Raw genomic sequence first — 27443 nt, forward strand, 5'->3', positions numbered from 1 at the left:
TAACCCATTCACCCACGTAACCATACACCCCTACACAGTCTATAGGCCACAGTCTATAGGACACAGTCTATAGGCCACAGTCTATAGGCCACAGTCTATAGGCCACAGTCTATAGGCCATAGTCTCCCTGTTGCAGAGACATGTCGTAACAGGTTTATTAATTAGTGTAGATGAGCGAAAGCAGTGTGGTAAACTTTTTTGTTTGTATTTATTTTGTATTATTATTTATTGAATTGTGGTAAACTGACTTCACTTCCTTCCTGAACCCATTCACCCTGTAACCATACACCGTCTAGTCTGTCACACAGACACCATACATACTCTCCCTGTTACAGAAACACATTGGGTGCATCCCAAATGGCAGAATGTTCCCTATGTAGTGCACTACATTTGACCAGCGCCCATAGGACTCACATAGGGTGTCATTTGGGAAACATAGATGAGTCTCACAGATAGGCCCTACTCTCCCTGATGCAGAGACACATTGTAACAGCCTCAAGAGGTGTCATGTTATTCTGTCAGCACCTAAGAATGTGCTGTGGATCTTGTCATTGTTCTCTTGTTGAGTATAACGATTCCTCTCTTTCTCTTCCTATGGAGGCCCGGGAGGGACAGTAGAGCCAAACAAACCCATGCCCTCTCTGAGCTGACCTTAGCTATTAATTCTGCTTCTCACACACACACACACACACACACACACACACACACACACACACACACACACACACACACCACACACACACACACACACACACACACACACACACACACACACACACACACACACACACACACACACACACACCTTCTATTTGCAGGGACCAGACCTGTGGTTCAATAGCTGTAGGGGACTCAGGTAGAGACAGACTAAATGGGAGACAGTGATTATAGTATCTCCATGCTGACATATCTCCATGCTGATAGTGTGTGTTGACATGGACCACACACACACACACACACACGGACACCAGGGTGGTCGGACTAGAGTTAACCTGAGCTGTCTACAGTTGGTGGGAGGTTTTTAGGACGCTGGATATTCTGTAGATATAATGACAAGCTAAAGAAAGACAATCTGATATCAGATACAAGCGTCATATACTATCAGCTATCTAGAAGAGGTCATGTCAGCTATTTATGTTGCTCTTCCATTGGAGACTGGGCTCAATCCCCCCTTTAATGCACTCCACTCCAATACTAGCCCAAGGTGTTGACTTATGGATGGATCGTGATAGTGTTATCTAGACAGGGGAATCTAACTGAGACTGCATGGTCTCTCTGGGAAAGTTAAATCAACTTGAATAGGATGAGTGGAATAGAAAGTTATCTCTTCATGTTTTGCTTACTGATGATGTTAAGTCAACACAAGGTAATGGCCTCCCGAGTGGCACAGTGGTCCAAGGCATTGCATTGCAGTGCTAGAGGCGTCACTACAGACCCTGGTTCGTTCCCAGGCTGTGTCAAAACCGGCCATGATCGGGAGTCCCATAGGGCGGCGCACAATTGGCCCAGCGTCGTCCGGGTTAGGGGAGGGTTTGGCCGGGGGGGTAGGCCGTCATTGTAAAGAAGAATTTGTTCTTAACTTACTTGCCTAGTTAAATAAAGGTTAAATAACTTTTTTTTTTTATGTATTGTAAACCTTTAATTCTTTTCATGATTTTTCATTCATAAATCACACATTCTTCTGAGATGTTTAATCCAAACATGGCTGAAAGTTGTTACCAGTTGAGGGATCTGAGTCTATTTGAAGTGCTGTAAAATGTACATGTTGAAGTGTGTAAACTAAACTGAGTGAATACTGGAAGACAAACACAGCAGTGTTTACCTGGATGGATGTTCTTATGGTTGAGAGAGAGTCAGTGTGTGGGAATCCTATAGCTGTCACCGGAAGCCTAGCTGTCACAGGCACCGTGGAGGACAAGGAACGTCAGAACAATGTTCTAAACATTCACAGACACAATTTTTTACCTAAGTCAGCAGACACACAGGCATCTACTCTCTCTCTCTCTCTCTGGCTCTCTCTCTGTCTCTCTCTCTCCCCCTCTCTCTCCCTCTCTCTCTCTCTCTCTGGCTCTCTCTCTGTCTCTCTCTCTCCCTCTCTCTCTCTCTCTCTCTCTCTCTCTCCTCTCTCTCTCTCTCTCTCTCTCTCTGGCTCTCTCTCTGTCTCTCTCTCTCCCCCTCTCTCTCCCTCTCTCTCTCCCTCTCTCTCTCTCCCCCCCTCTCTCTCTCTCTCTCTCTCTGTTCTCTTAATTAGTCCAGTAGCTCTTTCTCTCAGCTTCCCTATTTTCTCTTCACCTCATTTCCTCCGTCCTGTGTATGTATGGGTCACAGCTTGAGTCGCATCCAGCTGGTTAGTTCGTTAAACACTCAGCTAGGAAATAAATGACTTCCCGGAAATACAGTATGTAACTCATATGACTTGCTGTACTTGTAGAAATCCATGGGTGTGGGCCTATTTCTGCTTTGTTCATTCCCTCTGGTGGATAGCTAGATACCCTAGCCTTGGTCATACCTTACTGTTGGCATTGTGTGTTGTAATGTAAATAATGTATCATTACTGTAAATAATATAGCATTACTCTGAATGGGATTCTCTGTTTGTTCATGGGAGCCTGCCTAATTTAAAGGGTGGCTTGTAAAGACTCTGTAAAGAGTTGTTGTGATCTAGTACCCTATTGTTCTCTGAGGACTGCATGCTGGAGAGGAGAGGGTGTAGCCCCCCTTTAACTCCCACCCCCCATTCCAATCCCAACCCCCCCTGCCTCTCTCAGCTGTGCTCACTGACCGTAGCGGAGGGGCCAGGCCAAAACTAGCTGAGATCCAGGGTGAGAGGGCTATAGTCTCCAGGAGCACCCAGTCAACCAGGACTTGTTGTCCAGCTTAAAGGCCTCTTCTCTGGGATAAATCAGTGAGTGACACGTGGAGGCATGGAGGTGGTCCAACAGACGGTTCATCAGTATGGATCAGATTTACCATCTTCTCCTCACTCAGGTAATAACACCACTTATGTATTTTTGTTTTTCTTGTTGAGGCCAGTCAGTGGCTAAACATTTTAATTTTGGGATTTTTGTGCTTGCCACACAGACTCATATAGTAGAATGTGAGTGTGATTTGTACTTGAGAGTCTCTGCAATGTTCAGTCTTGAATATAGTTGTCTGACTTTGTAGATAGACCCATGTACAGTGCCTTGCAAAAGTATTCACCCCCCTTGGCATTTTTCCTATTTTGTTGCATTACAACCTGTAATTTATATAGATTTTTATCTGGATTTCATGTAATGGACATACACAAAATAGTCCAAATTGGTGAAGCGAAATGAAAAAACAAATACCATGAAGGCCCTAAATACGATCTGGTGCAACCAGTTACCTTCAGAAGTCACATAATTAGTTAAATAAAGTCCACCTGTGTGCAATCTAAGTGTCACATGATCTGTCACATGATCTCAGTATATATACTGAACATCTGTTCTGAAAGGCCCCAGAGTCTGCAACACCACTAAGCGAGGGGCACCACCAAGCAAGCGGTACTATGAAGACCAAGGAGTTCTCCAAACAGGTCAGGGACAAAGTTGTGGAGGAGTACAGATCAGGGTTGGGTTATAAAAAATTACTGAAACTCTGAACATCCCACGGAGCACCATTAAATCCATTATAAAAAAATCGAAAGAATATGGCACCACAACAAACCTGCCAAGAGAGGGCCGCCTACCAAAACTCACGGACCAGGCAAGGAGGGCATTAATCAGAGAGGCAACAAAGAGACCAAAGATAACCCTGAAGGAGCTGCAAAGCTCTACAGCGGAGATTGGAGTATCTGTCCATAGGACCACTTTAAGCTGTACACTCCACAGAGCTGGGCTTTACGGAAGAGTGGCCAGAAAAAAATAAGCAAACATGTTTGGTGTTTGCCAAAAGGCATGTGGGACACTCCCCAAACATATGGAAGAAGGTCCTCTCATTAGATGAGACTAAAATTGAGCTTTTTGGCCATCAAGGAAAACGCTATGTCTGGCGCAAACCCAACATCTCTCATCACCCCGAGAACACCATCCCCACAGTGAAGCATGGTGGTGGCAGCATCATGCTGTGGGGATGTTTTTCATCGGCAGGGACTGGGAAACTGGTCAGAATTGAAGGAATGATGGATGGCGCTAAATACAGGGAAATTCTTGAGGGAAACCTGTTTTAGTCTTCCAGAGATTTGAGACTGGGACGGAGGTTCACCTTCCAGCAGGACAATGACCCTAAGCAAACTGCTAAAGCAACACTCGAGTGGTTTAAGGGGAAGCATTTAAATGTCTTGGAATGGCCTAGTCAAAGCCCAGACCTCAATCCAATTGAGAATCTGTGGTATGACTTAAAGATTGCTGTACACCAGCAGAACCCATCCTACTTGAAATGGCTGGAGCTGTTTTGCCTTGAAGAATGGGCAAAAATCCCAGTGGCTACGTGTGCCAAGCTTATAGAGACATACCCCAAGAGACTTGCAGCTGTAATTGCTGCAAAAGGTGGCTCTACAAAGTATTGACTTTGGGGGGGGGAATAGTTATGCACGCATGTTTTTTTGTCTTATTTCTTGTTTGTTTCACAAGAAAAAATATTTTGCATTTTCAAAGTGGTACGCATGTTGTGTAAATCAAACCCCCAGAAATCAAATTTAATTCCAGGTTGTAAGGCAACAAAATTGGAAAAAGGCCAAGGGGGTTGAATATTTTTGCAAGCCACTTAGGTAATATCATCTTAGGTATGGCATTTTGTGTAGAATGTCTTTTAATTAAAAAATCGTAACCTTTATTTAACGAGGCAAGTCAGTTGAGAACAAATTCTTACTTACAACGACGGCCTACCCCAGCCAAACCCTAACCCGGACGACACTGGGCCAATTGTGCGCCGGGATCGAACCAGGGTCTGTAGTGACACCTCTAGTACTGAGACGCAGTGCCTTAAACCGCTAAGCCACTAGGTAGCCCTGACATGGAGTTCCAGTTACAGCTGCATTATGACACATTAAGTACATTACTTGAAGAAACTCCATCACTGCAGTGACAGCAACATGAACCTGTCAGTCACAGTAGGTCTACATCTATGGCCCTCAATCACAGGTCAACACCTACAGGCCACAGTGTAGGCTAAGCTACGCTGTGTAAGCTACTCACTGTTATCTAGCTAGCTAAGATTCACTAGACAACTTGGTTAGCAAAAACAAGTAAAATGGACAAATAAAGCTCTGTTTATAGAAGAGGATGTTGGCCTAGCCTCTTCGGTGAGTCACCGGGTAGCCTGGGAATCCTACCAGAGAGAAAGAAAGGAAGACGCCGATGGAGAGGCAGATGTGAAGGGGTTGAGATGCTGGGCAACCCTTTGCAAAGGGTCAAGTCTACAAAACTTAGTCAACTCTGTTCATAACAGATTCTAGTTTTGGGAACAGAAAACTGTACTGAGATCAAATATTTAATTGATGAGAAAATGTGAAGAATGTTGGCCAAAATCCATCTCGCTCCATCTTCTCCCACTGCCAGCCAGTGGGCTTCCTTTTACTACCATATTTGGTAGTAAGTGGAAACGCCAAGCGGATGCATCACATTTACACATCAGTTGAAATATCTGTCTCACTATGTTACCAAAGTTACCTATCCTGTGACCTCGGGGTGACTTCCTGTGCAGCTCTGTGTGACTTCCTGTACAGCTCTGTGTGACTTCCTGTGCAGCTCTGTGTGACTTTCTGTGCAGCTCTGTGAACAGGACAGGTATTTATGTGGGTGAACTGAGACGTTCCCAGACTATCATTAGACATTATATTGAATCTCAACTTGTCCCTGCATGTCATACACAGGGCTCTGCTTTGCCCAAATGAAAGAGTTACACACACCCACCCACACACACACACACACACACACACACACACACACACACACACACACACACACACACACACACACACACACACACACACACACACAGACATAGACACAAACACACACACTCACACACACACTTTATTGATACATCTCGTGTGCGTGATTTGATTTGATTAGATTTTTATTTCATACAAATAACTGTAGCTATGTCTCTAGGACCTAACAGGAGGAAGTATGTCATGTTTTAGTCATTCAGACCAAACAATGCTGAGCTGCTATGTGTCTGAATTGTCTGTTTTCCGCCCAGCAGCTGCCGCTTCCTATGTCTACTTGGCTCTAGGATCATAGCCAGAGAAAAATATGGGCTCATTTAGAAGTAGTCTGTTTTTCCCACAACCTTTTTTTTTTTCCATTTGGGGAATCTCTCTGCTACTTTTCACATTGATTGATAATATATCAAAACAATGTCAAATATTTCACATAAGAATTATTGGTTTGTTACTGAAGTCTTAGGTAAAAGTGGACCAAGAATAGGACCTGTGAACTGCATGTCTCAGGACCCCAGGTATTTGCAGTTAACGCAGTGCCAATTGCAGTACAGAGCAGACCTTTGTTGTCGACCACCTGTTAGGGCGCCGTTAGCGTTAGATACTAGATCACTAATTAAGTACTCTGACTGGAACACATAGCAGCTCAAGGAACTACTGCTAAGGCTGAGGGTCCTATTGTGAGCCAGCCAGTCTGACCAACAAAACACATACACACAAGAGAGAAAAGCATTATGGGACAGATGCTCTTATCCAGAGTTATCCACATCCGCTGGAGTTGCTCTCTGGCTGGCATTTGATTGCCTTGAGTTCCTGTTCCTTTAGTGTCTCGCATAAATATAATTATTTGATGTATACATGTAATTCTGTCATTCTATTTCTATGGTGTCCGTGTACTGTTCCTTTCATATCCCTGTCATCATGGCCAGATGGAGCAGGCCTGGAGGTGTTGACCTGTGAATGACGGCCAGAGACGTAGACCTACTCTGAGTGACTGACAGGTTCATGTTGCTGTCGACTGCAGTGGTGGAGTTTCTTCAAGTAATGTACTTACTGTGTCATAATGCAGTGGTAACTGGAACTGCGTGTCAGTATACCTATCAGTCACTAATTATTCTAGATTAAACGTTATCAGGTGCAGGCAATGGCATAGACTTGATAGCTTGGATATCTTACTCAAGTTTCAATTCAACTCTGAATATGTTATAGTTACATTATACAATGTTTTTGTTGCTTCTAAACCAGAGAGAGACAGTATTTGACACAATACCATATATTTTGTTTATGGTCACACTGAGACAGTGTACCTGCACAAAATCAGGCACAGAAAGATATGTTCTCGAGGTACTATGAGACAGTGTACCTGCACAAAATCAGGCACAGAAATATATGTTCTCGAGGTACTATGAGACAGTGTACCTGCACAAAATCAGGCACAGAAAGATATGTTCTCGAGGTACTATGAGACAGTGTACCTGCACAAAATCAGGCACAGAAATATATGTTCTCGAGGTACTATGAGACAGTGTACCTGCACAAAATCAGGCACAGAAATATATGTTCTCGAGGTACTATGAGACAGTGTACCTGCACAAAATCAGGCACAGAAATATATTTTCTCGAGGTACTATGAGACAGTGTACCTGCACAAAATCAGGCACAGAAATATATGTTCTCGAGGTACTATGAGACAGTGTACCTGCACAAAATCAGGCACAGAAATATATTTTCTCGAGGTACTATGAGACAGTGCTGAATATGTTTTATGTGGAGGTGATGAAGGTTTCACTGACTCCTCCTTTGTCTGGAGCCTGAAGCGTGGTGAATTCAGTGGTCACAGCTGTCGCTACAGGTAACCCGGTGGCAAGGGGAAGGCACTGTAGTCATCTCTGGCGGCATACCTCAGCACGACAGGTCTCTTCATGGGACGACGCCACGACGGTCTCCCTGGAGACAAAGACGCCAGCCAGCCCAGCATTAGCAGCTGGAGAGCAAGAGTTGTATAGACTATCCTGAATATCTCACCGTGGGTACTGCTTAGCATTTATCTCTCTTTCTGTGCCTCTCTCTCTCTCTCTCTCTCTCTCTCTCACACATACTCTCTCTCTCTCTCTCTCTGTTCAGGGATGTGTGTTTTAGTGAAGGAATGGAAAGAAGCTGCACATTTGTCTTCTTGACATTTCACTTCATTTGTACCCAGAATGATACCTCACTGTGGGTGCAGCTTGGCATCTCTGACATCTCAGGTTTGATTGCTTTCTGCCAGGATGTGTGTTCCAGTCAAGCACATCGTCTAGTCCTTTACAGTGGTCATTGATTGACATTTACCTTGATTTGATGGGTCAAGAGACAATGGTCCCCCTCTATATAAATCACTGATTGCATTGATCTAATCGAGGGCTTTTGTCCAAGATGGCGCCGACAAACATGGTAGCCTCGCCATCGAGCTCCTACAAAACCTTTTCAGGTTTCTACTTTTTCGAGTGTTATTCTTAATTTTCTTACTCAGTTTATTTTGAAGCATTACTTCATACAACTGGGTACAACTATTGGACTATGAACCGCTGGGTACTCACCGTCCACTCGACCCAGCCAAATTCCCGGAGATAGAGGTGCAATGGTCTGGCCTCTTCGGTGAGGCGCCGGGTAGCCTGGGAGTCCTCCCGGAGAGAAGGAAAGGAAGACGCCAACGGAGAGGCAGACGTGGAGGGGTCTTAGTGAGATTGAAATGCCGGGCAACCCGTTCTCCGTTACCGAGCATACTATTTGCCAATTTTCAATCATTAGTAAATAAACTTGAGGAACTCAGAGTGAGGATCTCCTTCCAGAGGGAAATATGATTTTGCAACATACTGTTTTTCTGAGACTTGGCATTCCTCTGACATCCAAATGGATTATATATAACCAGTGGGTTTTCCAGTTCATCTAGTAGATAGGAATGGGTTCTCTCTGGCAAGAGCAAAGGTGATGGGCTCTGCTTTATGACCAACAACACATGGTGCAACGGGGGGAAACGTACAGGAAGTTACGAGTTTCTGCTCTCTCATATTGGAACGCTTGGTCATCAAATGTCGCCCTTATTACCTTCCGAGAGAGTTCTCAGGGATTATCGCCATGGCTGTGTATATCCCGCCCCAAGCCGACGCCAAAAATGCTCTCATTGGACCTTGAACAAACTGGAGATCGTGTACCTGCAGGCAGCTTTCATTGTCGCGGGGGACTTTAACAAAAGTAATTTGACGACCGTGCTCCCGAATTACTATCAACACATCAACACACTACAAACAAAAACTCAAGAGGGATGTTTGGTGGTCAGGTCTTTACAATGCCTGTCTGACCAATCAGAATCCATGCTCCAAGACGTTTTTATCACGTGGACTGGAATATGTTCAGGGGCTCCTCTGGGAATAACATCAAATGAATGGCCGACTCAGTCACCGGATTCATAAAAAAATGCATTAATGATGTGAAACCAATGAGGACAACGAGGGGCTCCATGCTTACAGTCTCCAAGGACGACATATGCAAGTCATTCAAGCGTGTTAAACCTCGCAGGGCTTCCAGACCAGACGAAATCCCTAGCCGCGCCCTCAGATCATGTGCAGACCAGCTAGCTGTTGTATTTTCCGGCATTTTCAATCTCTCCCTAGCTCAGGCCGATATACCCACCTGCTTCAAGATGTCCACTATCATCCCCACATCCAAGAAAGAGAAAGTAACTGAACTGAATGACTACCAACCAGTAGCACTCTCTTCTGTCATCATGAAGTGCTTTAAGAGGCTAGTCGAAGACCATATCACCTCCTCCCACCCTGACACACTCCACACCCTCTCCAACTCGTCTACCGCCCCGACAGATCCACGGACAAGGCAATCGCTATTGCACTGCACACTGCCTTCACCTACCTGGACAAAAGGAATCCATATGGGAGGATGCTGTTCACTGACAACAGCTCGGCCTTCAATACCATAGTGCCTTCTAAGCTTACCACAAAGCTCAAAGCCCTGGGACTGAACTCCTCCCTATGCAACTGGGTCCTGGACTTCCTGATGGGCGTCCTCAGTCCTCTCCTGTATTTCCTGTATACCCACAACTGCGTGGCCTCACACAGTTCCAACTCCATCATCACGTTCGCTGATGACACGACAGTAGTCGGCCTGATTTACCAACAACAACGAGACGGTCTACAGAGAGGAGGTAGGCACCTTGACAGCGTGGTGTCAGGTAAACAACCTCTCTCTCAACAAAACAAAGGAGCTGATTGTGGACTTCAGTAGGAACCAGGTTGGGCACCCCCCCCCCCCATCCTCGTCAACGGGGCCGCCATGGAGATGATCAAAAAAGGCTAATTCCTTCGCCGTACACATCCCCGAGGAGCTGAAATGGTCAAACCACACGGACACCGTAGTGAAGAATGCACGACAGTGACTCTTCAACCTCAGGAGGCTGAAGAAATTTGGCCTGTCGCCGAGGGCCCCCACAGTATTTTACAGGAGCACCATCGAGAGCATACTGAACATACTGCATCACAGCCTGATACGGCAACTCCACCGCATCTGACTGCAAGGCTCTACAGAGGGTGATAAGCTCAGCCGAACGCACCATTTGGCACACACTGTCTGCCCTCCAGGACACATACAACACCAGGTGTCTCAGGAAGGCCAAAAAGATCATTAAGGACCTCAGCCACCTGAGCCATGGCCTGTTCTCCCCGCTACCATCCAGAAGCGAGGTCAATACAGGTGCATCAAAGCTGGGACCGAGAGACTGAAAAACAGCTTCTATCTCAAGGTCATTAGACTGTCAAATAGTCACCACTAGCCGGCCTCCGCCTAGTACCCTGCCCTGAACTTTAGTCACTATCACTAGCCGGCTACCACCCGGTTACTTACCCCCACCTACTGCTCCCACTATGGACATTCTACCCCTCACCCCATTTACCCTTCCTCCACCCCCATGGACATTTATTACACTTACAGTTGTAAATATGTACAGTATGTATATAGATTCTAATTTGTATTATTGTTTCATTCACTTCTCACCCACCGCTGCTACAACTCTAAGCCTGGCTAAGAGTTCTTCCATCCACTAGCTATTTTATTAATGTAGTTTACAACCTGTGTTACTGCCCCGCTGTGTTCCATCAGTTCTAGAATATGTCTATGACAGCAATACAGAACATTGGAGGCTATGTGTCATGCTTAACGGCATAGCAGACCTGTTTAGCATTTATTCACAGTATCGCTGTTTAGATAATGGCATACATGTAAAGTATCTATGAGTGATACGGGATTCTCAAAATACTCTTCCATGTGCTTTACAGTTATTGAAATTGTGACTCGATGTCCCTGTAGAGCTGGCCGTAGTAAGCTACAACATCAGTCATTCACATCACATTCATCTAGTAAGTTTTCACTTGTTTGAATCCCGCAAGCACATCCATTGTTCTATGTCCAATAACAGCAGTAAATGTACTAACCAGGTAGTGAGAAACCCTTCTCTTGGGCTGACAGACTGGCTACGGTAGTGTGATTCCTCACATAACCAGGACAAAAAAAAAAACATGTCCATGATTTTTTTATGTTTACGACATTTAATCCATAGAATGGTCCTTTGGAGTAAAGATTGCTGACATACAGTATATATTTGACATTTATATTTAAAAGCGGAATTGAGAAATAATTAACCAAAATTGGCATATTTATGACTTTTTGGCCTTACCCAAGGCTCCTTTAAGACTCAATTATGTTTCATCTGTAAGTGCTACACAGCTAAAATGTGTGTAATATGAAGCTTTACCATTTGCTCTGAAAATGTGTAGTATTTTGATTTCAATAACAAATTTCTTACATGAATTAATCAAAACTGAAATATATAATCATGAATATTGAAAATACACAATTTTTAATTAGGCAATGATTAGGCAATTTTTTAAATATATTGTTGAATGTAATATACTCTACGGCCATATTAATGTATGGCCCATTTTATACAGAGACAAGGCAAGTTAACCAATCACACCTCTCCTTTTACTTGTATCATTGCAGATCCTGCCAATCACCAGCAGAGGGCAACCATTTTGAATCTATTTTCACATTCACTCTGTTGGTAATGCTTAAAGATTGGTTAATAACTCTAAAAGTAGCAGAGATCCCACTCTGGAACTTATATGATATGTCTGTAGAGTATATTATGTTCAACAATAGATTGAAAAATGTGCCTAATTAAAGATTGTATATTTTCAATATTCATGTTTATGTTTTCCAATAATCAGAAATTAATGTAAGATAATATCTATTGAAATCAAAATACTACTCATATTACAGAGCAAGCGGTAAAGCTTCATATGACACCAAAAAAATTTCTGTAGCACTTACAGATGAAACATTATGGAGTCTTTTAAGGCTGGAACCCTTTTTTTCAATTTTTGCCTAAAATGACATACCAAAATCTAACTGCCTGTAGCTCAGCTCCTGAAGCAAGGATATGCATATTCTTGATACCATTTGAAAGGAAACACTTTGAGGCTTGTGGAAATCTGAAATGAACGTAGGAGAATATAACGCATTAGATCTGGTAAAAGACAATACAAAGAAAAAAACATTCTTTTTTTGTACCATCATCTTTGAAATGCAAGAGAAAGGCCATAGTGTATTATTCCAGCCCAGGCACAATTTAGATTTTGGCCACTCGATGGCAGCAGTGTATGTGCAAAGTTTTAGACTGATCCAATGAACCATTGCATTTCTGTTCAAAATGTTGTATCAAGACTGCCCAAATGTGCCTAATTGGTTTATTAATAACTTTTCAAGTTCATAACTGTGCACTCTCCTCAAACAATAGCATGGTATTCTTTCACCGTAATAGCTACAGTGCAGTTAGATTAACAAGAGTTTAAGCCCACCGATTCTGTAGAGGTTAAAGGAGGCCTGGGTAAGGCCAAAATGCCATAAATACGCCAAATTTGATAAATTATTTCTCAATTTTGCTTTTAGATACCAATGTAAAATAAATGTCAACAATCTATCCTACAAAGGAACATTCTATGGATTAAATGTCGTGAAAATCACCCCAAAATCATGGTATTTTTTGGTCCTGATTTCATGAGGAATCACCCAGTACAGAGTTTACTGTAAGCAGCCAGTTCCATTCTTTATTACACAGGAGAACTACTCCCCCTCTCCCTCTGTAGACAACAACAAACAGCCATCAAGCTATGTCCCAGTCAAGACAAGGGCTTGGTCCTGCGTCACCTCAACGCTTCAGTACAATGTATGTGTAACAAATGGCACCCTATTCCCTTTTTAGTGCACCCCTTTTTAGCAGGGCCTATAGGTCTCTGGTCAAAGGTAGTACACAGTGCACGGAATAGGGTGCCATTTGGAACGCAGGCAGTACTAATAGTACTGCATCTGTGGACCTTGGCTGTGCATATTCAAACCAGTTTGTTTTTCATTCACATTGCTTCGGAGCTGCTCCTTGTCTCTTCGCTGCCACAATGTCACTATTATTGACTCTCTCTCTGCACCAGATTAGGGCGTTAGAGGACAGACTAATGACCATGGGGCGCCTTTTCATTTTTCTTCTGGAGTCTTTGTTACAACTGAATTGAGAAAGAATCAACATTATTATTGCTGCAGTTTTTTTAGACATCAAGGCATTTGGCAGCCGGTATCCAGACTAACTGTACTGTATTTGGCAGCCGGTATCCAGACTAACTGTACTGTATTTGGCAGCCGGTATCCAGACTAACCGTACTGTATTTGGCAGCCGGTATCCAGACTAACCGTACTGTATTTGGCAGCCGGTATCCAGACTAACTGTACTGTATTTGGCAGCCGGTATCCAGACTAACCGTACTGTATTTGGCAGCCGGTATCCAGACTAACCGTACTGTATTTGGCAGCCGGTATCCAGACTAACCGTACTGTATTTGGCAGCCGGTATCCAGACTAACCGTACTGTATTTGGCAGCCGGTATCCAGACTAACCGTACTGTATTTGGCAGCCGGTATCCAGACTAACCGTACTGTATTTGGCAGCCGGTATCCAGACTAACCGTACTGTATTTGGCAGCCGGTATCCAGACTAACCGTACTGTATTTGGCAGCCGGTATCCAGACTAACCGTACTGTATTTGGCAGCCGGTATCCAGACTAACCGTACTGTATTTGGCAGCCGGTATCCAGACTAACTGTACTGTATTTGGCAGCCGGTATCCAGACTAACCGTACTGTATTTGCTTCTCTGCCTGTTATTCACCAATTGGACCCTGCTGTCTAAAATGAAACTAGAACAGCAACAGGAAATAGCACAAGGAACTGAACTGGCTTGGTAAAGCAGCTACGGTCCCCACACACACACACACCACACACACACACACACACACACACACACACACACACACACACACACACACACACACACACAGCACACACACACACACACACACAGACACAGACACACACACACACACACACACACACACACACACACACACACACACACACACACACACACACAGACACACACACACACACACACACACACACACAGACACACAGACACAGACACAGACACACACACACACACACACACACACACACACACACAGACACACACAGACACACAGACACACACACACACACACACACACACACACACACACACACACACACACACACACACACACACACACACACACACACACACACACACACACACACACACACACACACACACAGCTTGGTTCAGCAGCTATGGTATCCAGCTGTATATAATCCTGTTTAACATCTTCCAACGTTTAGTGTTTGGTAAAAAGACAGAATACTGGGGCTGCGTCCCAAATGGTACCCTATTCCCTATATAGTGCACTACTTTAGACCAGAGCCCTATGGAACCCTATTCCCTATATAGTGCACTACTTTAGACCAGAGCCCTATGGAACCCTATTCCCTATATAGCGCACTACTTTAGACCAGAGCCGTATAGAACCTGCACTACATTAGACCAGGCCCTATAGAACCCTATTCCTTATATAGTGCACTACTTTAGACCAGGCCTGGGCCCTGGTTAAAAGTAGTAGGGAATGGGGTGTCATTTGGGATGCAGTTGGAAAAAGCAACAGGCCATTTGATTTCAATAAGAACAAAGCAGTCCCAGGACACTGGGACTATCTCAAGACGTTTGCATGACAATCAGTCCTCACAATGCCTAAGAAATGGAGAAATGCCTGAAGAAACAGTCGCATTGGACCAGCTCCCAAATTTGCTCAAGCTCTCTTCACATTACCATGTAGATGACTGGTGACTCTGTTTGGAATGTCAGTGTATGTGTAGTTAACTACACACTATTACTCAACCAGGTGTGACCAATGAAGGTCTTTCTCTCCCTGGGGCATTGTTTATGAAACCTACTAGTGGAATTCAGTGGAATTGTTCAAAATGACTGAAAGTCTATTATTAGTTTGTTGAGTATCTACAGATGGACTATGAAAATAAAGTGTTATCAAATCTTGATTCCTCTCAAGTGTAACGAAGTACGTAACATTTTCAGTCCATTCTGATCCCTGTCCTGTCCAACAGTGTGATTCACAGTTAATGACGTGGCACAATGGTCCATCATCCTAACCATGGTTACTGAGGTTTATAACACCATCAGTTTAAATGATGAGTCACGCCTATGTCTCTTCTACAATCAAATAGAATTTTCTCCTAATGTCTCAGTAATGTCAGTCAGTATGAGTAACCACTGGGAACTTCCCCCAAAAAAGGCTCCGTCAGTGATACAGGACATCCTGGAGAAGATACAGTACGTCCTGTATGGAGGAACTACGTGTAGACAACAGGACATGTAAGGAATGCAGTGAGGGTATACATGGCCAGACAGGGAATCAGAGGCTATGAACCGTCTAAGGTCAACGAGTGTGACAGTGATTGATGTAAACGGCCAGAGAGCTTGAGTCAGACCAGGAAAATAGTGTTCTTTGTGACCAGGGTTACTAATACATTATAGTATAAATCTATTGTAAAAGTGCAAAACCATTTGTTTTTCAGTATACATATCGTAGCCTAATATGAATCCCCTGAAATCGCCAACAAGTATACAAACCTACCATATGCTATACTGCAAAGCGCATCTACTCAGGCAAAGTGAAAATCTTTAGACCTTGTCTCTTTCTCTGGAGTCTGTACTTTTCTCTGCCAAAAATCCCTTCTCTCTCTCTCTCTCTCTCTCTCTCCCTCTTTCCCTCTCTCTCTCGCTCTACTCCCGCGATCACCGGCACAGCTCTGGGAGAGCGGAGAGGGTTGGAACGTTTTTAATCCCATTGTCTATCAACCGGTGCGCGAAGCATGTTCCGCGAGGACCCTTCTGGATGTGTTGAAAATCATTCTGAAGTAGGAGCCTTTACAAAATTGGAGTACGGGGCTATTTACCGAACAGCAAACTGTCTTATGTGACAGACATCAGAACTGCATGTTGACGGGTCAGTAACCACGAGTGTATTTTCCTGTGTAGACAAATACTTGTAAGTTTTTTGTGACTTTATTAGACTATTTACCGCAAAGCTGTTGAACACATGCATTTATTTTACAATCCACCAAATGGACTTGTGAAAACTAAATCTTGCCAAGGCAATTGTCGATTGGATTTAATTTAATCAGTAGAAATAGACGGAACTATTATTGTTTTAAAGATATTTACAGGCACCTATATACATGTTACGTATCATTAAATCGATAGCCTACTGAATGAATTAATTTGACATGTTTCTAAACGTTTGGATACTGTACAGCCATGACAGAGCATTGCTCCATGTGATTGTGAAAGAACGCGTGGATAGCCTATAATTAGCTGAAAAATAGCTGATGCAGTGTAGTAGTCTACCTCCGATGACAGATCGTTGGGTAAATGACTCGCGAATGTTTTGGACAGATTCCATCTGCATGCCATGCGTGTTGATGAACAAGAAGACCGTGAGTAACAGGCTACACAAATCGTTCAAATCCTTAACACATTTCTTATACCAACTTGTTACAAATGAAATATTGAATGACGCACATTTTGTACATGTAAATCCTGTGAACAGAAACAGAATGGCGTAGCATAGAAATAGAATATATTGTTCAGTTCTAGTCATTCTATTTGAATGTGCTGTAACACAATACTAAGATTAGAACTTGTTATCATCTGATCTTAAGCCTTTAAATTGACAAAATGATCCATTCTTCTGTGGAGTCCATAATATAATGACAATAAGTATGGGCTTCCCCTGGTCAGCAGGGCCAATCATGGACTTATCAAAGGCAGTTAATGATTCTAAAGAAGATGGTGGTGGCTCTGATGCCACAGTTCGGGACCAATGATGTATATAAACCATGGATTGCTGGTGCTATGTATTGGCCATTGAGAGGCTTTGAAGCCACTGGTTGGCCATATTGGAACTCCCCAGGAACAGTCCTCCATAGGAATTAATGGATTACATTTATTAATGATGAAATTATGAAAAATATGAATAACATTCCACCCATGAGGCTACTAGGTCATTTGACTGCAGGAAATTCTTGAAAATAAAGTTATTGGATTTCTTCTTGGAAATGTTCTTAATTCCAAGATAGCTAAACTATTTTCTTAAACTCTGGGCAGTGAGAGAATAAGCTCATGAAAGCAATTGAACAGGTTTAATTCTCTCACAAACTTCATCTGAAAGTTTCAGTATTGATTATTGGAAACCCAAGAACATGTTGTAGAACAGTAATCTCAGTAGGAAATATGCTAACATGATTTTCATTGCTAGCTAGCTAAATCAGTTGCCTCGTGACAATCATCTTTAAAAAATATTTTTTTATTTTATTTAACTTGGCAAGTCAGTTAAGAACAAATTCTTATTTACAATGATGGCCTACCGGGGAACAGTGGGTTAACTGCCTTGTTCAGGGGCAGAACAACAGATTATTACCTTGTGAGCTTGGGGATTCGATCCAGCAACCTTTCGGTTACTAGCCCAATACTCTAACCGCTAGGCTACCTGCTGCCCCCCACCAAAAAATATTTAAAAAAATAAAAGAATAATAAATAAATATAAATACAAAATTATAAAAAATAAAATATACAAAAATATAATAAGAATAAAACATTTTAATAAAATAAAATGTATAAATAAAATATGAATAAAAATAAAATAAAATTCTATAATTAATAATATTCAAAAAAAAAATCGAATAATCTTACAAACTATCTTATGAACTTCTTATTATTTTTGTTTTGTTTTACTTCTCAAGTTTTTGTGCAAGAAGTGTTTTGTGAATCTGGTCACACTGCCACCAAGGGCACAGCAAACACGCATGTCCTGATTTCGCCAAGTGGGGCATGACACACTGCCACCAAGGGCACAGCAAACACGCATGTCCTGATTTCACCAAGTGGGGCATGACACACTGCCACCAAGGGCACAGCAAACACGCATGTCCTGATTTCACCAAGTGGGGCATGACACACTGCCACCAAGGGCACAGCAAACACGCATGTCCTGATTTCACTAATTGGGACATGGTCCTGGATAATCATTATTTTGTTGTTCCTTGATCTATAGTCCATCAATAATCCATCAGGATACGTATTTCACAATCAGAGCCACTGAAAAACATGAAAACATGGTCTTAATGTGAGGATGCCTGCTGAGCCAGGTAGAGGTAAAGGGAGGGAGAACCAGGTAAAGGAAGGGAGGGAGGGAGGGAGGGAGGGAGGGAGGGACAGGTAAAGGGAGGGAGGGAGGGCCAGGTAAAGGGAGGAAGGGAGAGTCTGGACACCTGCCCTGGCTGCCTGAGATCATTATGCTCATTAAAGGGGAATCAATTATCAGCTTCATCCCACAGCCAGAGCCACAACAGCCGAGTCAATAGGTAAAGTGTCCTCTTCAAGAAACTAGAGTGGGTTGGGAGAGGCTTGATGCTCTGAGCTGTGTGGTTGTTAATTGACTGTTTTAGTTATTGTTTGTCTGGTTTTTCAAGACAGGTTCTCCTCGATGACTGAAAATGAATTTTTATTCCATTTACATTCCATTGAATTTGTTATTGTAGTCTCGTTCACTAGTAATATGTCTTGACTGTCACAGCAAGCCTACATACACTGAGTGTACAAAACATTAAGAACACCTTCCTGGCCTCCCGAGTGGCTCAGTGGTCTAAGGCATTGCACCGCAGTGCTTGAGGCATCACTACCGAGCCGGGTTCGATCCCAGGCTGTGTCGCAGCCGGCTGCAACCGGAAGACCCATGAGGCGGCGCACAATTGGGTTAGGGGAGGGTTTGGCCGGCCTGGATGACCTTGTCCCCGGGCACATGCACGCTGACTTCATTCGCCAGCTGTACGGCGTTTCCTCCGAGACATTGGTGCGGCTGGCTTCCGGGTTAAACGAGCCGTGTGCCAAGATGCAGTGCGGCTTGGCAGGGTCGTGGTTCAGAGGACGCATGGCTCTCAACCTTCGCCTCTCTGTAGTCCGTACGGGAGTTGCAGCGATGGGAAAAGACTGTAACTACCAATATGGGAGAAAAGGGGGTAAAAAGTAAAAAAAGTAAAAAAAGAAAAAAACAACACCTTAATGGCCAATATTGCCCTCAGAACAGCCTCAGTTCGTCTGGGCATGGACTCTACAAGGTGTCAAAAGCATTCTACAGGGATGTTGGCCCATGTTGACTACAATGCTTCCTACAGTTGTGTCAAGTTGGTTGGATGTCCTTGGGGTGGTGGACCATTCTTGATACACACAGGAAACTGCTGAGTGTGAAAAACCCAGCCGCGTTGAAGTTCTTGACACAAACCGGTGTGCCTGGCACCTACTACCATACCCCGTTCAAAGGCACTTACATCTTTTGTCTTGCCCATTCCCCCTTTGAATGGCACACATACAATCCATGTCTCAATTGTATCAAGGATTAAACATCCTTCTTTTAACCTGTCTCCTCCCCTTCATCTACAGTACACTGATTGAAGTGGATTTAACAAGTTATATCAATAAGGGATCAGAGCTTTCACCTGGATTCACCTGGTCAGTCTATGTAATGGAAAGAACAGGCGTTCTTAATGTTTTGTACACTCAGTGTATGTACAGTTGAAGTCGGAAGTTTACATACACTTAGGTTGGAGTCATTAAAACTGGTTTTTCAACTACTCCACAAATTCCTTGTTAACAAACTATAGTTTTGGCAAGTCGGTTAGGACATCTCACTTTGTGCATGACACAAGTCATTTTTCCAACAATTTTTTACAGACAGATTATTTCACTTATAATTCACTGTATCACAATTCAAGTGGGTCAGAAGTTTACATACACTAAGTTGACTGTGCCTTTAAACAGCTTGGAAAATTACAGAAAATGATTTAATGGCTTTAGAAGCTTCTGATAGGCTAATTGACATCATTTGAGTCAATTGGAGGTGTACCTGTGGATGTATTTCAAGGCCTACCTTCAAACTCAGTGCCTCTTTGCTTGACATCATGGGAAAATCAAAAGAAATCAGCCAAGACCTCAGAAAATAAATTGTAGACCTCCGCAAGTCTGGTTCTTCCTTTGGAGAAATCTCCAAACGCCTGAAGGTACCACGTTCATCTGTACAAACAATAGTACGCAAGTATAAACACCATGAGACCACGCAGCCATCATACCTCTCAGGAAGGAGACACATTCTGTTTCCTAGAGATGAACGTACTTTGGTGCGAAAAGTGCAAATCAATCCCAGAACAACAGCAAAGGACCTTGTGAAGATGCTGGAGGAAACAGATACAAAAGTATCTATATCCACAGTAAAATTAGTCCTATATAGACATAACCTGAAAGGCCGCTCAGCAAGGAAGAAGCCCCTACACCCCCCACCAGACCCCTACACCCCCCACCAGACCCCTACACCCCCCACCAGACCCCTACACCCCCCACCAGACCCCTACACCCCCCAGCCAGACCCCTACACCCCCCAGCCAGACCCCTACACCCCCCACCAGACCCCTACACCCCCCACCAGACCCCTACACCCCCCAGCCAGACCCCTACACCCCCCACCAGACCCCTACACCCACCAGCCAGACCCCTACACCCCCCACCAGACCCCTACACCCCCCAGCCAGACCCCCCCCCCCACCAAACCCCTACACCCCCCACCAGACCCCCCCCCCACCAGCCAGACCCCTACACACCCCACCAGACCCCTACACCCCCCCACCAGACCCCTACACCCCCCACCAGACCCCTACACCCCCCAGCCAGACCCCCTCCCACCAGACCCCTACACCCCCCACCAGACCCCTACACCCCCCAGCCAGACCCCTACACCCCCCAGCCAGACCCCGACACCCCCCACCAGACCCATGCTGACTAAACACATGGGTTAGTTTACAGTCTCATCATGCTGTCTACACACGGGTTAGTTTACAGTCTCATCATGCTGACTACACACACGGGTTAGTTTACAGTCTCATCATGCTGACTACACACACGGGTTAGTTTACAGTCTCATCATGCTGACTACACACACGGGTTAGTTTACAGTCTCATCATCCTGACTACACACACGGGTTAGTTTACAGTCTCATCATGCTGACTACACACACGGGTTAGTTTACAGTCTCATCATGCTGACTAAACACACAGGTTAGTTTACAATCTCATCATCCTGACTAAACACACGGGTTAGTTTACAGTCTCATCATGCTCACTACACACACGGGTTAGTTTACAGTCTCATCATGCTCACTACACACGGGTTAGTTTACAGTCTCATCATGCTGACTACACACACGGGTTAGTTTACAGTCTCATCATGCTGACTACACACACGGGTTAGTTTACAGTCTCATCATCCTGACTAAACACATGGGTTAGTTTACAGTCTCATCATGCTGACTACACACACGGGTTAGTTTACAGTCCCATCATCCTGACTAAACACACGGGTTAGTTTACAGTCTCATCATGCTGACTACACACACGGGTTAGTTTACAGTCTCATCATGCTGACTAAACACACGGGTTAGTTTATAGTCTCATCATGCTGACTACACACACGGGTTAGTTTACAGTCTCATCATGCTGACTACACACACGGGTTAGTTTACAGTCTCATCATGCTGACTACACACACGGGTTAGTTTACAGTCTCATCATGCTGACTAAACACACGGGTTAGTTTACAGTCTCATCATGCTGACTACACACACGGGTTAGTTTACAGTCTCATCATGCTGACTACACACGGGTTAGTTTACAGTCTCATCATCCTGACTACACACACGGGTTAGTTTACAGTCTCATCATGCTGACTACACACACGGGTTAGTTTACAGTCTCATCATGCTGATTACACACATGGGTTAGTTTACAGTCTCATCATCCTGACTAAACACACGGGTTAGTTTACAGTCTCATCATGCTGACTACACACACGGGTTAGTTTACAGTCCCATCATCCTGACTAAACACACGGGTTAGTTTACAGTCTCATCATGCTAACTACACACACGGGTTAGTTTACAGTCTCATCATGCTGACTACACACACGGGTTAGTTTACAGTCTCATCATCCTGACTAAACACATGGGTTAGTTTACAGTCTCATCATGCTGACTACACACACGGGTTAGTTTACAGTCTCATCATGCTGACTACACACACGGGTTAGTTTACAGTCTCATCATGCTGACTACACACACGGGTTAGTTTACAGTCTCATCATGCTGACTAAACACACGGGTTAGTTTATAGTCTCATCATGCTGACTACACACACGGGTTAGTTTACAGTCTCATCATGCTTACTACACACACGGGTTAGTTTACAGTCTCATCATGCTGACTACACACACGGGTTAGTATTCATGCTGCTGTTCTATAAATACATTGTTAATCGCTGACACAGCGATATCTCCTGCTGATGAAAATCACTGGAGAGAATGGAAGAGCTAGGTCTCTGGGGAAAGTTGCAGACAGCACGAGCCACATTAATAATTTAGTCTGTGCCCAATCATTTCTCTGTTAACTACTAGGCTACATCTCCAACCAGACTTCAACAAGATTCATACAAGATCTCTTATCTGAAGAATGTCATTTGACTGGTCTAGGTTTACAGTAGGCGTTTCCTTGAGGAGTTTATCTGGTACACGGGTCTGGTACTGTTGTCACGGTAATAAGAGTGTTGCATCTGGAAGCTTAAACCCCGTTTTAGTCAAGCCCCTTCAAGCCCTCCAACAGCATGCATCAAATGTCTAAGTGTGTGTTTTAGAGCCGTTTCCCACAGAGAGCCCGATACAGGATACTCAGCCAGTCCTAGGGGGAAAAAAAGGGAGTGTCTCTGGCTATCATATACACTAGATTACGGTAGTATCTTATATACACTGCATTACCGTATTATCTTAGATACACTACATTACGGTAGTATATTATATAGAGTACATTACGGTAGTATATTATATAGACAACATTACGGTAGTATCTTGTATACACTGCATTACGGTAGTATCTTATATACACTACATTACGGTAGTATCTTAAATACACTACATTACGGTAGTTTCTTATATACACTACATTACGGTAAAATCTTATATACGCTACATTATGGTAGTATCTTATATACACTACATTACGGTAAAATGTTATATACGCTACATTACGGTAGTATCTTATTTACGCTACATTACGGTAGTTTCTTATATACACTACATTACAGTAAAATGTTATATACGCGACATTACGGTAGTATCTTATTTACACTACATTACGGTAGTCACTTATATACACTACATTACGGTAGTATCTTAAGCTATTAGTGTGGACAGACAGTTAGGCCATAGACAATGTTGGTGTGATTATCAGGCCATAGACAGTGTTGGTGTGATTATCAGGCCATAGACAGTGTTGGTGTGATTATCAGGCCATAGACAGTGTTGGTGTGATTATCAGGCCATAGACAGTGTTGGTGCGATTATCAGGCCATAGACAGTGTTGGTGTGATTATCAGGCCATAGACAGTGTTGGTGTGATTATCAGGCCATAGACAGTGTTGGTGTGATTATCAGGCCATAGACAGTGTTGGTGTGATTATCAGGCCATAGACAGTGTTAGTGTGATAATCAGGCCATACACAGTGTTGGTGTGATTATCAGGCCATAGACAGTGTTGGTGTGATTATCAGGCCATAGACAGTGTTGGTGTGATTATCAGGCCATAGACAGTGTTGGTGTGATTATCAGGCCATAGACAGTGTTGGTGTGATTATCAGGCCATAGACAGTGTTGGTGTGATTATCAGGCCATAGACAGTGTTAGTGTGATAATCAGGCCATACACAGTGTTGGTGTGATTATCAGGCCATAGACAGTGTTGGTGTGATTATCAGGCCATAGACAGTGTTGGTGTGATTATCAGGCCATAGACAGTGTTGGTGTGATTATCAGGCCATAGACAGTGTTGGTGTGATTATCAGGCCATAGACAGTGTTGGTGTGATTATCAGGCCATAGACAGTGTTAGTGTGATAATCAGGCCATACACAGTGTTGGTGTGATTATCAGGCCATAGACAGTGTTGGTGTGATTATCAGGCCATAGACAGTGTTGGTGTGATAATCAGGCCATAGACAATGTTGGTGTGATTATCAGGCCATAGACAGTGTTGGTGTGATTATCAGGCCATAGACAGTGTTGGTGTGATTATCAGGCCATAGACAGTGTTGGTGTGATTATCAGGCCATAGACAGTGTTGGTATGATTATCAGGCCATAGACAGTGTTGGTGTGATTATCAGGCCATAGACAGTGTTGGTGTGATTATCAGGCCATAGAGGTAAAAGGTCTCTAAGGTTGTACATCTGGTCTGTCTGGAAGGCTTACTCCTGGTGTGTGAGGCTGAGAGCCCTTGATTTAACAAATACACACACACACACACACACACACACACACACACACACACACACACACACACACACACACACACACACACACACACACACACACACACACACACACACACACACACACACACACACACACACACACACACACACACTGAGACTGTGAAAGCCCTTGATGTTTGTGTCTGTCCACACCTTGATTTTGTCAGCCTTGGGGCGTCAATGACCCCCTCTAAGTCACACTGTAATTACAGACCATTATAACACCACAGACACAGCCCCACTTCCGACAAGGATCTGTTAGGCTGACACTGTTATTATTGAATAAGTCATTTACTGTGGTGTTGACAATTTACTGTGTTCTTATTATGTTAGTAATGTTATAGAAGATGATAACTGTTATTATCGTACCCTACCATTTAATGTTTTCTAATGATAAAAAAAATAAACTATGCATTCTATGCGTCCATGTCAAAGGAGGTTTGTGGCACCTTAATTTGGGAGGATGGTCTAGTAGAATGGTAAAAAAATAAAACAAAACACATGGTTTCCATGATTTCCATGGTTTCCAGGTGTTTGATGCCATTCCATTCGCTCTGTTTCAGCCGTTATTGTGAGCCGTCCTCCCCTCAGCAGCCTCCACTGTTCCATGTGGTTTATTGGAGACATTTTGACCTCTTCGGTCCTCGTCAAGTCTTCATGTTTTACTCACGCTTTCTTTTCCCTTCTTTCTGCTCTTCCTCCCTTGCAGGAGGAGACAGGGAGCGGATGACAGCGAATCATGAGACATACCTTCTTATGGCCAGCACCCAGAATGACATGGAGGATTGGGTGAAGACCATACGCAGGGTCATATGGGCCCCATTTGGTGGAGGTTAGTACACAGGGTCATAAGGGCCCCATTTGGTGGAGGTCGTACACAGGGTCATATGGGCCCCATTTGGTCGAGGTTAGTACACAGGGTCATATGGGCCCCATTTGGTGGAGGTTAGTACACAGGGTCATATGGGCCCCATTTGGTGGAGGTTAGTACGCAGGGTCATATGGGCCCCATTTGGTGGAGGTTAGTACACAGGGTCATATGGGCCCTATTTGGTGGAGGTTAGTACACAGGGTCATATGGGCCCCATTTGGTGGAGGTTAGTACACAGGGTCATATGGGCCCCATTTGGTGGAGGTTAGTACACAGGGTCATATGGGCCCCATTTGGTGGAGGTTAGTTAGTACACCCATGATGCATGAGTTTCAGTCCAAGACCAGACTAGACTAGACTTAGTCTGTGACTGGTTCTATATGTTGTTCTTTAGCAAAATAAATCATTATTATCAGGAGGGCATGTCTCTGTGATTAACACTGTAGTGTCATTATTATCAGTAGGGTATGTCTCTGTGATTAACACTATAGTGTCATTATTATCAGGAGGGCATGTCTCTGTGATTAACACTATAGTGTCATTATCAGTAGGGTATGTCTCTGTGATTAACACTATAGTGTCATTATTATCAGGAGGGTATGTCTCTGTGATTAACACTGTAGTGTCATTATTATCAGGAGGGCATGTCTCTGTGATTAACACTGTAGTGTCATTATTATCAGGAGGGCATGTCTCTGTGATTAACACTATAGTGTCATTATCAGTAGGGTATGTCTCTGTGATTAACACTATAGTGTCATTATTATCAGGAGGGTATGTCTCTGTGATTAACACTATAGTGTCATTATTATCAGGAGGGCATGTCTCTGTGATTAACACTGTAGTGTCATTATTATCAGTAGGGTATGTCTCTGTGATTAACACTGTAGTGTCATTATTATCAGGAGGGTATGTCTCTGTGATTAACACTGTAGTGTCATTATTATCAGGAGGGTATGTCTCTGTGATTAACACTGTAGTGTCATTATTATCAGGAGGGCATGTCTCTGTGATTAACACTGTAGTGTCATTATTATCAGTAGGGTATGTCTCTGTGATTAACACTATAGTGTCATTATTATCAGGAGGGCATGTGTCTGTGATTAACACTGTAGTGTCATTATTATCAGTAGGGTATGTCTCTGTGATTAACACTATAGTGTCATTATCAGTAGGGTATGTCTCTGTGATTAACACTATAGTGTCATTATTATCAGGAGGGTATGTCTCTGTGATTAACACTATAGTGTCATTATCAGGAGGGCATGTCTCTGTGATTAACACTGTAGTGTCATTATTATCAGGAGGGCATGTCTCTGTGATTAACACTGTAGTGTCATTATTATCAGGAGGGCATGTCTCTGTGATTAACACTATAGTGTCATTATTATCAGGAGGGCATGTCTCTGTGATTAACACTGTAGTGTCATTATTATCAGGAGGGCATGTCTCTGTGATTAACACTATAGTGTCATTATCAGTAGGGTATGTCTCTGTGATTAACACTGTAGTGTCATTATTATCAGGAGGGCATGTCTCTGTGATTAACACTGTAGTGTCAATATTATCAGGAGGGCATGTCTCTGTGATTAACACTGTAGTGTCATTATTATCAGGAGGGCATGTCTCTGTGATTAACACTGTAGTGTCATTATTATCAGGAGGGTATGTCTCTGTGATTAACACTGTAGTGTCATTATTATCAGGAGGGCATGTCTCTGTGATTAACAC

General features: G+C 43.5%; 1 protein-coding gene across 5 annotated transcripts in view; it reads left to right on the forward strand.

Annotated features, from left to right (window-relative positions):
- Positions 1–27443, forward strand: part of arhgap24 (Rho GTPase activating protein 24) — a 225493-nt gene that overhangs the window by 138726 nt on the left and 59324 nt on the right. For 2 of the 5 annotated variants that reach the window (XM_014138900.3, XM_014138902.3), the window contains exon 4: positions 25551–25673. In XM_014138900.3, coding sequence (XP_013994375.1) covers positions 25551–25673 — 123 coding nt within the window. Of the gene's footprint in view, positions 1–2799; positions 2988–16164; positions 16392–25550; positions 25674–25787; positions 26015–27443 lie in introns of those variants that run through there. The other 3 variants (XM_014138903.3, XM_014138904.3, XM_045692618.2) reach the window with 3 other exon arrangements.

Source organism: Salmo salar, chromosome 13, assembly GCF_965601325.2.
Source record: "Salmo salar chromosome 13, fSalSal1, whole genome shotgun sequence".
Taxonomy (NCBI): domain Eukaryota; kingdom Metazoa; phylum Chordata; class Actinopteri; order Salmoniformes; family Salmonidae; genus Salmo; species Salmo salar.